Source organism: Rhinolophus sinicus, chromosome 7, assembly GCF_057876585.1.
Source record: "Rhinolophus sinicus isolate RSI-liver-muscle chromosome 7, RSI-T2T, whole genome shotgun sequence".
Classification (NCBI taxonomy): Eukaryota; Metazoa; Chordata; class Mammalia; order Chiroptera; family Rhinolophidae; genus Rhinolophus; species Rhinolophus sinicus.
Genome location: NC_142507.1, coordinates 1,897,713 through 1,910,829, shown reverse-complemented (window position 1 = coordinate 1,910,829; position 13,117 = coordinate 1,897,713). Strand labels below are relative to the sequence as shown.

At 43.5% G+C, this 13,117-nt stretch overlaps 1 protein-coding gene across 9 annotated transcripts; it reads right to left on the bottom strand.

The window, feature by feature from the left end:
- Positions 1–1,073: 1,073 nt before the first annotated feature.
- Positions 1,074–12,198, bottom strand: SLC7A13 (solute carrier family 7 member 13). 9 transcript variants are annotated; one of them, XM_019726261.3, is made up of 5 exons: positions 11,235–12,122; positions 7,391–7,522; positions 2,433–2,576; positions 2,209–2,294; positions 1,074–1,682 (listed from the first exon to the last, which is right to left on the bottom strand). In XM_019726261.3, exons 1-5 carry the CDS (start codon positions 11,917–11,919, stop codon positions 1,404–1,406), a joined length of 1,326 nt encoding a protein of 441 aa, XP_019581820.1. In that variant the 5' UTR covers positions 11,920–12,122; the 3' UTR covers positions 1,074–1,403. The 9 variants fall into 9 exon arrangements, with proteins under 9 accessions (XP_019581820.1, XP_074175151.1, XP_074175152.1 ...); XM_074319050.2 differs by having other exon boundaries at positions 2,215–2,294; positions 11,235–12,094; XM_074319051.2 differs by lacking the exon at positions 2,433–2,576 and having other exon boundaries at positions 11,235–12,125.
- Positions 12,199–13,117: the final 919 nt, after the last annotated feature.

Here is a 13,117-nt window from a genome sequence, read left to right as displayed (position 1 = left end):
TTGTTGGAGTTTGAAGCATGTTAATGAAATGCTGAAAGGGGGTGGAGTGGGAAGACATGGGAGGGAGATCTTTTGTGAGCAACAACAGAGTATCTAAGTTGGTTGAGAAAATCAGGGGTCTACAGAGAGACAGAACCAAGAGGATGTGTATACACAGGCAGAAGGAGAGGGGAACGGACAGGGGAAGGAGGGGAAAAGGAAGAGGAAGCAAAAGAAGGAGAGGGACGTACTGAGATTTATTTTAAGGAATTGGCTCACATGATTATGGAAGCGGGCAAGTCCAAAATTCGCAGTGTGGGCTGGCGGGCTGGAGAATCAATGCTGCAGTTCAAGTCCAAAGGCCGTCTCCTGACAGAATTCCTTCTTGCTCAGAGAAGGTTAGTCTTTCTGTTTAGACCTTCAACTGATTGGTTGAGGCCCACCCACATTATGGAGGGCAATCTGTTTTCCACAAAGTCCACTGATCTAAACGTTAATCTCATCCAAAAAACACCCTCACAGAGATATCCAGAATAATGTTTGCCCAGGTATCTGGGCACAGTGGCCCAGCCAGGGGTGACACAGAAATTAAGCCATCACATCAGGGGACGGGTTCTCAGACTTGACAAGTCCTGTGACATCTGTGACTACCACCTCTGAGGGATGAAGAGGGACGGGGAGCAGAGTCGGCTAGCAAAGGTCATGGACCCTCTTCCCATACGGCCTCTCTGCCTTCTGAGAGCACATCTCCAACCCCAATCCTCTACAACTTTAAGCTAAGCAGACCGAGTTTTTAGATTGAATGATACTGGGTGGATGCTACTCTAGGAATGCCATCTGCTCAGCCCTCTGTCACACACACATTAGCCACACAACAGCGTCATGGAAGATAGGCCACATTTCAGTCAAATGAAGACACAGTAAAGCTGTTCTGCTAAGGCACCTCTGAATTTAAGGAAAATGATCCCAAAGGAAACAAACCTCAAAACTCTTGCTTCTAAAATTGCTTTTAGGTTGAAAAAAATACCAGTAGAGGGGAAATGCTGACAAGACAAATGGGGCTACTTGGCACCAAAAGAACGACTCGGGAAAAATGAAGAGAATACTTTTTTTTTATTTTTAACCATTAACTTTCATTACAAGATCCCCACAAATCAGAAGAGAAGGGGTGGGGTGCAAGAAAAAAAAGGAAGACTAGGAGAGATATCATCAATATATCAATCAAGCAATGCAAAACCAAGACTTCAGCTTTTAGCCAAACAAAACAGGTATACAAAACAATTTCTGTGTGATTTTTACAGCTAGGTACCGTCCTGGGTACTTTTTAAATACATATTATCTCATTCGACTAAAAAAGTTACCCTAGGCATTTCATCATTAATTCTCCAATATGTGCTTAATCTTACTTGGAATTTGGCATGATGTTAGAATTTGGCTAGTTTTTTGCTGACAGTTTGTGCTTCTGACACCTGTTCATCAGACACATCAGGGATGCAAATATTAAAGAGCAACTGTAAATAGCATGTCATCTTCTCAAACCCAACCAACTTCAATTTAAAATACACGAAAGGGACATAAAACAGAAGTCCGCTGAGAATAAAGAGACACACATAGATGTAATGCATGTGTGGGGACGTCACCAAAGGTACCAAAACCAAGCATAGGCTGATGGCCATCGTTACCAATGGAAATGGCAAAGACACCTGGAAAAAGCAAAATTAAAAAAAAAAAAAATTAGATATGAAAAGCCATATAAGGTACCTGCATATTTATATAAACAAAAAAAAATAAGATTTAAGCTAATAATAGAAAAATGGGGTAATTCTGTATGCGTGTAGGTAAATCTGGTTTCGTTAGGATGTTGAAAGAGGTTAAAAGTAAGTAAAGATGAAAAGATGGCATTGATCAGTGATGAAATTAGGTGGATGTTTCAGGACAGAGGATATTATCACACATGTGAACAAAGTCATCTCTGGTCAAGAGACATGTGATGATCTGTCTGTCCTTCTCTCTGATAAGCCTAACAGATCCTAAGCAATTTTATAGTGAGTAGAATCTCCCCAACAAAAATGAAAATTAAAACTCTGACCAGATTACCTGTATGTGTTTCACAATTTGTTAGTGGTAAAAAGATCTACTCATGGATATTCCGAATAGAGTCTTCAAACAGGATTACACTCAATACATTTTATTTCACACAGAAAAGAAAAAAAAAATTAGAGAACTCACTTTTACCTTATAAGGTCTGGGCAGATTGGGCTCCTGGAATCTCAGTTTTAGTATTCCTATCATTGATAATACAGACCAAATAGAAACTACAAAATAAAGATAGTTTATCAAATCAATTAGGTTTGTCGAGACAACCGCAATAGAGGCCATCGTGACAAGCAGTAGCACCGATATTAACGGGGACGAGTGACTATTAAGCGTATTAAATAACAAAGGTAGCTGACCCTCTTGGCCCGCGATGTATGTTACTCTTGATGACTGAAATATATTAATCAGGAGGTTGCTAAATAACGAGGCCGAAATGCCGAAAGGAACGACCCATGTTAATGAGGGGAGAACTCTGTTTGTCCAAGTAATAGCCACAGCGTCTGCAGAAAAACAGAGCACACAAAAGGCATGTATGAAAAACGCGGAACTGATGATAAACCTTTAGAAATCATTTCAAAGGGAACACGAGAAATTTAAGCAGTAATTGGGAAAACTGAATGCTGCTTAATGTCACGGTTTGTGTCTCTATTGCACACGTGCATAACACATATGCACGCGTGGGTCCAGTTTCACCCCATCATACTGTATCATACATGGTTATCATCTTGTACGTCTTCCTCACTAGACCAGGAACTTTCCTTCGTAAGGAGAGGATCATTCATTTCTTTTCTATAGCACTGATACTTCACTCAGTGACAGACATAGTGGAAGTTTTCAACAGCCCTGGGAAATGAATGGATTGTGTGGCATGGGTGACTGAATGCATGCTGATTTTCTAAAACTGTTTTACCGAGTGCTGACAGTCGCGGCCAGAGTCCAAAAAGCACCGTGCAATGCGGCCAACACAGGAACGAGACGGACAGAGCCCCATATCATAGGGCAATTTGAAATACTTAACAGAAATAAAAACAAACCATGCAGACAGAGAAAGCACATTACACACTAGTTAAAATACTTCTCACAGGTGGGCAATCGTCTAAAGCACAGACCAGGTTCTTAGCTGGGGTGACTGCACTCAGAGGTCATTTGCCAATGCCTGCAGACGTTTTTTGGTGGTCACACCTGGGGAGGTCGGAGGTTACGCCTGGCCCCTAGCGGGTGGAGGCCAAGGACGCTACTGAACACCCCACAATGCACAGGGCAGCCCCCCTGCAAGCTACTGTCTAGTGCTGAGCTTGAGAAACGCTGCAATCGACCAACACTTAGAGAAGATTCTGATTCCGTTACTTAAAGGTGAAGAGCTCTTCTGAGCAGTATTTCCCTGTAAGTCAGTAAACGTAAAAGGCACCAACTGAGACAAGCACCCATTGCTTATGAGAATCGATTCGGGTCCAATTCGCATTATGTCGCTATAAGCAGGACAGATCACTCAGACACACAGACACAGTCTTTCAGGGGGACGACTGACAGCAAGATCTAGCATCCCTGGGGGCCACTGTCGCTGGTGTCAAGATTACTTTCCCGGGGGGTCTCCAGGACATCAGTGCCGTGGCTTATCACAAATAGGAAAACTTTTTCGATACGGCAAAATTAAAATGTCATCCATGGTTTTGCCTCTTAAAAATCTTTATTTTTAAACCCATTTTCCACTTGCCTCAAGTACCATTTTTCCCTTTTCCGTTTAGTGCTTTGCTACAAAGAAACATCTCCTGTTGTTTTGAAACATCTCCTGTCTCACTGACTGTTCATTTCAAATAAGGTAGAGTCGGTCATTCCCCCTGGACACCCATCTCTCCATCCATTTTCCACTTTCAGACACATTCCAGAAATGCCTCTTTCCAGCCGTGAACCCTGTTCTCCTTTGATTTCCCGTCGTGGATTCTACAAACCTGGTTGGTTATAAGTCGAGGAGGTGTGAGCTCAGCTCTGCTACATAATCTTTCTCTCAATCCCATAAGTGACTTTTTCATTCCTTTCCTTATGTCATTTATTTTCTTTTAGAAATGATATTGTATATGCTTCTGGTAAAAAGTAAAATAAATAGCATGGAAACACACGAAGTAAAAGAGTAAATGTCCCTCTCTTTGCCAATCCCTCATGCACACACCCCAGATGCAAGAACTATTAACATCTTTTTGGATATTCTTCCAGGAATTTTCTAGGCACATATAAGCATCTGTGAGGGGTATGTCTGTGTGTCCGCATGTGTGTGTATGCTTACACTTGCTTTTCTCACTTCTCAATATACCTTGATCATACCAGTACATATGCATCCATCTCATTATTTTAAAGGATTCTCAGCATTCCATTACATAACTGTAAACTAAATTATTTACCAATTTTTGACTTGGTGGATTTTTAGGTTGTTTCCACTCTTTTGCTAATATAGAAGGTGCTTTAACAAACACACTCATGCCTCTAGGTCTGGTAGTTGTGCAATTCTCCTCTTAGGGTAAATTCTTAGCAGTGGCACTTGTGCGTCAAAGGTCTGTACCTTTTCTAAAGGTATCTAGGATGTGGTGTGAATGGAATGTTACTTTTTTTTTTTTTTTTTTGACGGACGTTGAAAAAAGTTATACCCACCTGTAATACATATCAGGCTCTGAGGTTTACATAGAAAAAGAACCAGTGACATTAGTCACGTAAGGTTTTATTTGTGTCACTGTCACAGCCCTGACCTATTTCTTCACTGATTGTTAAGGGGAAAAAAAAGGAGCCTTCATTTGGAATAAGTTCTACAACACAGGGGGAACAGTGTCCCCCTGGAGTGAGCTGTGTGGACATGTCCCAGTGAGGCGTGTTCCTGGCTTTTTCACAAATGTCCCTCCACTGATGAATGACTGCACCAATAGACCAACAGGGGAGCCTAACATCTCACTGTCCTCTTGAAATTCTCTACCACACCTGCCTGGCCAGCTACGGCAGGCTGCTTCCGTCAGGGAGCCCTCCCAGGCCTCTGCGCCCACAACTTACTTACTGTCTTAGATGATCTTTTCCTACATCAACATCCTCTAGTTCTAACTAGAACAGGGAACCCCCCAAGAACACCAAACGGGAGCCCCTGGGGGCAGTGCGTTCCCAGGATGGCAGGAGCATTGAAAGCCTCAGGCTGAAAAAGCCAGGAACAGGCCCTCACTGGGACATGTCCACACAGCTCACTCCAGAGGGACACTGTTTCCCTCTCTGTTGTAGAACTTATTCCAAGTGAAGGCTAATTTTTTTTTTCCTCAACAAATCAGTGAAGAAATAGGTCAGGGCTGTGACAGTGACACAAACAGAAACCTTACGTGACTAATTTCACTGGTTCTTTTTCTATGTAAACCACAGAGTCTGATACGTATCACAGGTGGGTATAACTTTTTTCAATGCCCATCAAAAAAAATGTAGCGTTCCATTCACGCCACATCCTAGATACTCTTCGTTCCTTATGAACTTTTCACGTCTTCTAAATAGTCCCATTTGATGGAAACGTTCACCCTTAGTGCATAAAATTCCTTATTTCAGAAATCCAATTCTATTGCTTCTAATTTTTTCTTCTTGTATAAATCATGCAGTTCATTAAAGAAAATATGGAAAATTCAATAAAGAATCAAGCAAAATCACCCACAATGTCATTCTGGCAGTTCCCTACTCTTAGCTATTTACTTTCTGTTTTACATCGTAACACAGATGCAGGCTTTTCGCTCATTATTACATCATAAACACTGTCCTTTACTTTGAGTATTCATCAACAATGTGATCTTTGAAGAAGCTCAGAATGGTATATTATATGGATTTTCATCAATTATTTATGCCATCCGAATGTGTTGGATGTTTTGGGATCTTTAATGTTTTTGCTCTCCTATGCATGCTATGATGGGTTGCCCTATACATACATTTTTCATGTATGGCTCTGATTTTCTTAGTTTAAATTACCAAAACAATAAAAGGTAGATCCATGAATTTAAAAAAAAAGTATTTCAGAATTTAAACAAGGTCTAAGGATTAAGTGCCTAAAAGAGTAAACTAAATTATAAGCAATTATAGTCGAAACACCTCATGGATGTTCTACACATGCCAAAACTATGGCACCACCCACAGACGGGCTGCAATCATTGTGACACACCAGAGGACATCTTCATAATTTTTTAACCACCAGTATGGCCAGTGCATTGGCAGCCCTAACAGACGCCCACTTCAATGAACCGTACCCGCCAGGCCAGCTGGCCAGCAGCCCTCATCACACCCAGAATTACCTTGTGAATTTATTCTCTACATCACCAAAGGAGTTAATAGATCATAGCTTATTCTTATCCAATTTAGCATTGGTTCGTTCCCACGAATCCTCAGAGTTTTGATGCTACCTAGTTTCCAGGTCCCTAAGCGAGCAGACCGTGAGGACACAACGCTGGTCCCAGGCTTACCGCACTTCCAGCCCAGCAGTAACACAGGAGTCAGGGCAAAGTGTCAGGACTTTTATAGTGCATGTCCCTTAGACTGACCACCAGTGCCTCACAGACTTACCCAGACTGTAGGGGATACCTGAGGTCAGGCCGTCCTAAAGGTACTGGACAATAGTTTATCTCAGAAGGTTTCACGCTGCTGTGAGGAAACTGTTATGCTCCCTGTTTCTCATTTCTTTCCAAATGTCCTCGGATTTCTAGAATCTATTATTCATTTTTAAATACGTTTATTTTTTTAATATTTTATTCTTTCATTCTTTATTCTACAATTAAGGCCCTAAAATAGTTATCACTGACTCATATTTTCAATACATTCAGGGCCCATTGCCACCATAAATCAGAGTTATTTATGATAAACAATATTATATTACATATTAATAATACAAATTAAAAGCATCGATTGGCCATTATCATCTACTCTTTTAGCGACTAATATCCTACCTTTCAAGTGTATCAGCCTGTAAGTCACCTAGGAGAACGTTAGGAAAATCGATGTTGTGAAAGTTGTAGCGGATATAAACCCTGATCACACAGCCTCGCTCTGGTCTGCACGGATCATGGCCGGAACCCAGCTTTCCCCACGCACCAGCACTAATGTACTTCTCCACATTATCAGGAAACTCATCACTGACCTCACATAGGAGACTCTTCTCTAAGTCAAGTCATACTCTTTGGCCCCTTCGTTATTTTCGAAAATTACAAGCTGACGCTGTAAATAAAATAATGAAAAACAAATAGTCCCCACGGGAAGGTGATACTTCACGTATCCTGAAAGGCCCAGAAGTGTCCTTATTAGTCATTTGAATACAAACCTGAAGAGAGAATTTCCCTGGGGGTCAGAACAGTCAGGTAGGAAATGTTAACCAGTAAATAAACGACAGTCACCAGAGGAATCACGGTAAGTATGCATTTTGGAATTGTCTTTCTGGGTTTCTTCAGCTCCCCTACGACACACAAAAAGCGAAATCACGATTGGTAAAAATTACATCTTAAAATTATCATTAAAATCGCTCCCTGTAGCAAGTGTCCGGCTGGATTCTTATCCACCCCGACCACCATCGCTGCACATACACATACACACACACACACACACACACACACACACGTGAACTGCTACACACCCACCTCCTTTCTGAGCTTGGTGCTAAACTAAGAAAGGGGGAAATGTCTTCACTTTCCCCATAGATGGTAAACCGACCGCAGGAAAACAGAAGCATGAGAATGAAGGTGGAGCCCATAGGAGCCCGTGTGGGGTGGAGCCCACCTGTGGGTGCAGCCTCCTTGGTTCAGTACAAAGCCCTGAGTCTGGGCGCTGGGTCTGCACAGGCAAAGCCTGCCCACAAGAAGAGGCACTACAGAGTAACTCAATAGTCACAGAAATCAAAGCTAAAATTGTGACTAGGGTATGGATCCCTGTGATAACAGATGACATGCTGTGGGACGATGTCACGTGACAGTTTGGGGGCCCCTGTGCTCTCTGTGTTCCTCACACCCACAGGGTCCGTTCTCTGCTTTCCTCCTTGCCTACTTAACCTTTGCTCTTCCTTCAGATCTCAGCGAATCATAACTTGCGGGAAAACAGGAGAGAAAACTTTGCTTGGCTAGCAAAAGTGTTCTCATAGCATGAATCAGTCACAAATCTGCTGTCCCTGTAGGCGCCTTCCCTTCCCTTTCGGTCAATATTAAATGCGAAAAAGAAAAAAAAGGTCACGACTCAGCATCATGTAGAATGGATTGTCCAGGGTAGTCTTCTTATTCTCAACTACTTCCCATTTGTCACACTATTTCCCCCATTTGGCCCTTCTCTGAGAATGGCCCCTGGCACAGAATGAAACATTGGAGCTATGGGCACGCACTGTCATGTCACCCTGTGCCCGGGCCACTGTAATAAAACCAGGTACACGCCTCTGACTCACGAAAGCCAGTCAATGCTCGTACCCGAGATTTCTCTCAAGACTGAACCCAATGTCAACAAAACTGAGAGAATCGGGAAAAAATTAATGCAATGGCGGCCAAAAGAAGGAAAAAAAATGAAGGCAGCTGAGAACCCTAGCTGCCTACGTGCTACAGTTTTCCTACATCCTTTTGCTCCTGCCATTGGCGGCTCAGGTCTTCCTTCAAAATGCAGCATATTCTTCCAGCAAGTTCTCCTTTTATTGTTTATACAAATGGATGTGGGTTTCTGTTACTTACAGCCAGCTCCCCCTGACTGACAAATGTCTGCCTTTTGACACTTTTGTCATCTTTCTTCCATCTGCACGTGCCCGGGTTGGAAGGGACATCCATGGCGTACGTACACTGACAGGAGAGGATTAAGCACTTGAAGAACAAAGAAAGGGGAAGCGCTCACTGAAACGCTGTCTAGTCGTGGGTTTCTGGACAATTTACTGACTGTCAGGGCTTCAATTTCCTTACCTGTATATTGGGAGACATGTAAAATATAGGGATAATAAAATTCCCGTCAACTGCCGTACTTACTAAGTTATTAATGGCTATATGGTTATTAAAGCTTTGAGCACGCAAAAGGACAACTTTTAGGATTAAGTCTACTTTCCTTTGGGCCTTTTCCTCTTTCTCGTTATGTATTAGATTTATAGAGAGGAGGTAAGGAATATAATACAACATAACATAATTGAAGGTTGTAATGGCCAGACAGGTAGTGAATATTCTTGGTCTTGGACTTAGAAAATGGATGTTCCTACAACATGCAAAGTCAGCTGCCTACAAATCACCACTGTGCAGGTAAAGGTGGTGCTCAGAACTTAGCTGTACTGAAAATGCATTAAGTAAATTAACAATCCCGGCATACCCTGGAATTCCTCCAGTTTTTGTTTACTGCCGGCGGCTTGGGGAGAATCCTAATTGATAGGTGAGGAAACTTTGGAAATCTACTTTCAGCAGAGAAAAATGATGTAGCAACAGAACATCTGTGCCAGTGGAACGAGGTGAAGTTGGCTCAAACAGAATGATAACTCTTCTATCGTCCAAAGAACGAGAGATACTGTGAGAGACAGATCAGCTAACGACACCAGCCTCTCAAATCGCAGTGGCCCGTGGAATCACAAATTGTACAAATGAGTTACCTCCTCTCTCGTAGCTTCCTTTCCTCAATACCTCACTTTTTAACTCCATGCAGACTGACGTTCCACTCATGCTCAGAGTTCACCAACGACCTCTGACTTAGTCAGTGAAACAGCTTGTGACCAGCATTTCACTGTGTCCATTACACCCTCTTCTTGGAACATGTGGTCATTTTCTTTCAGAATTCTCTAAACGTCCTCTGGTTTCTGCATCAGGACTTCTCCACCTACCACCTAAAGCGGGCATCCTCCAGGCATTGGCCTCCAATCTTGTGCCATTTTGTCCTGCTTCTCTCTATGCACGTGCTTAGAAATCATGCCTATTACAAGCCCAGCAAGTGCAAAGCATTCTGCCGTCGCCCAAGATTACCTGCCATGCCTTAGAGGCACCTGCATGTTTCTGGTCTCTACAGCTTCACTCGTATTTTTCTACCGCTATAATGTTTTGGATTCAATTAAAATTGTCACCTTTTCCAGTGGATGACACAGCAAAAGGTGATTTGACCCTCTACTGAATTTCCATAGTAATTATATTATTCTCTCAGAGCCAGTTATTAAATCCTATCAAACCATTACTTGTTTATAAGGCACAGAATGACAGTGATTTTGAGCCATGATGCCCATTTTTTCAGATGAAGGAGGAAAGAAAAAAGTAAGTCCAGAGCGTAAAGCTACTTCCCACAGCTGGTGAGAGGCAGGGCCAGAGCGAAGTCCAGGGATTGGCTCTTCTACGAGACGGCAAGCCGCTTTGCGGTGCAGAATACCTCTTACTCATCTTAAGGCACTAATGCCTCAAGGGTTTTAAAAATAGTCAGTGTTGACAATGTTATCTGCTGATTGAATTATTTAATGAATGGAGGACACATCAGTCCAAAAAATAAAGGAAAACTTGGCTTAAGGGTAGAGTCTATTTCATGTTTAAATGTCCTGGAAAAGAACTGGTAAAAAGGTTGAAGTCGAGAAAAATGAAATAAATAAATGTGAACGGTCCCCAAGGTGGTGTGAGAGAAAGGCTATGAATAGGATTCAAGGAAAGAGCCTGACTTAAAAAATGGAGAGAACTTTTGTCCTGACGTAGAAAGGAAGAGTATTTAACCCGGCTCAGAGCAGCGGAGCTCTGCGATTCTCGTCTCTCTGAAAATACTCAGGAGTCTCAGTGTACCACGCCCACCACCGCACAAATGCCATCTGGCACTGGCTTGCCCATTCCTGGATTCGCAGGTCCATGGGCGGGGTTATTCCCACAACCCCAGAATTCATCTATTAACAGAAAGGAAACGAGGTTAGCACGGAGCGCCCCTATCTGTGGTCCCAGCAATGAAAGCTGAAAAACAGAAGTTGTTCAGTAAAGTAAGTACTTTGGCATACACGGAGGGAAAAATTAGGAGTAGGTGGGGAAGTGCAAGGCTGGCATGTTCTGACCTGATTTAGGAAGCCACAAAGAATTTAAAAACAAACGAAAAAATGGACTCACTTATGTAAAATAAAATTCAAAATATAATAAAAGATATACATTTCCTGCTGTATGCAATTAAGTCATGGCCTGAGCTATTGTTCTCAATGGACTGTTAATTACCTGCAATAAAAGTTAAGCATCCCGCGCCTGAATATGCAAACAGTCCCTGGAAGACAGCTTGTATGAACTGCGAGGCTTCCGGGAGCTCGGCATCGAAAGCCTTCTGAAACCTTTGCACATTCTCCTTCCTCCCTCTGAGCAGCAGCACCAGTCCACTTAGAGAGATGAGGCCGAGGATGAGCGCTTTCAGCGCGGTGCCGGCCGTCTGGAGCCAGGTCACCTCTTTCACACCCCGAGAATTCAGAATCCCCACGAGCCACAGCAAGGCCAGCGCCAGACACTGCTTGGGCAGCTGGGGGGCCGAGCAACTGGGGTAGAAAGGCTGGATGGTGTGCTCGGCCAGGAGCAGGGCCTGGCTGGCGGCCAGCCCCGCCGCCACAAACAAGGTGGTCCAGAGGCTCAGGAAAGACACGGAGCTGCCGAAGCATCTCTTGAGGAAATAGTAGTGAGCCCCGCTGCACGGGAAGCTGATGCCTATCTCTGCGGAGCACAGGGCGTCCATTGTGGTCAACAGGGCGCAGACGGCCCAGATACACAGGGACAGCCCCACGTTCATGCAGGAGTACTTCAGCACCCCACCGGGGGCCACGAAAATCCCTGTCCCTATGACATTGACGATCAAAAAACTCGTGCCCCAGCCGTACCCAAACACTCTCTTGAGCTGTATCGTCTTCCCTGTATCCATTGTAACTGAAGACTTTCAAAAGTCTACATAAAAGCCAGTTTCTGAATTTCCCTGCCTATCCAGCTGAAAAGGACGTGCATGGAGGCTCTAAAATAAAGCAGTGGCGTCTGTTGTGTCCCACCTTCGTTTAATGTAACCTACTTTCAATCATTAACAAAGTATAGGTGATGCATCCAAGTAAAATAGGATAAGGTTACTTGCAGGAGTTTAGTTTGGCTGGTTTCTTTTTAATTATTATCAAAATAATACATTCAGATGGAAAAAGGAATTTCAAATAAGACCGGGACTACAGCCAAAACAGGAGCTTCCTGCTCAGCGTCACTCCTTCCCGAGGCCATTCCCAGTTCCTTTCTCCAGAAACATTCATCTTATAACGTGTGGTTGCCCCCACAACTCTTAAGTAAGATAAGAAGACTCTGATTCTTAAACATCTCAACTTTAGAAAGCGGCTATGACTTCCTGGCATGGAGTTGGGGAATTAGCTTGCTCACGAGCCTCTCACTTACTCTACTCCCTCTCCCTCCCACTTTTTATCATTAAACCTTCAAGAAACAAAGTATTTACCTTTCATCAGGCTTATGGAAGCCAATTAACGAAGCCAGGGAGTGAAACACCTTGCAGCCTACGCCCCGTCCCTTAACCATTTACCACCCCGGTAGCCTGGGTCACAGGCAGAAGGTGAGGACAGCACGTAGAGAAGGCCTGACGCCATGGACGGGCGGACGGAGGCAGGGCGTTCGGCGCGCTTACACATGCTGACTTGACTATGCAAAGCATTGTCCCGAGTATCTCCAAAGCCCCACAGTCTTGGAGCACACACCAGCCTCGTAAGTAAATTATTTCCAAACTATCCTCTCAGAGTAAATGAAAATGTTTCTGGTTTTGCCTCGGTTGTGGGTAAACTGGCTATTTTCTGTCAGCTTACATCCAAGAAAATCCACTGATAAGATTGTATAGATCTCAATAAACAGGACCAGGTCCACGTCCCCAATGAAACCATGCTTCCCTCCCGTCCCAGACAGCAAGGACCTGGGAGTGAGGGAGGAGACCAGAAAGCTCACCTAAGGTCGAGATGAAGTACATGGGGTGAGCCAGTCGCAGACAGACAAGTACTGTATGACTTCTCTGATACGAGCTACCTGAAATCGTCACATTCATAAAATCAGAGAGCGAAATGCTGGTTACCAGGGGCTGGGAG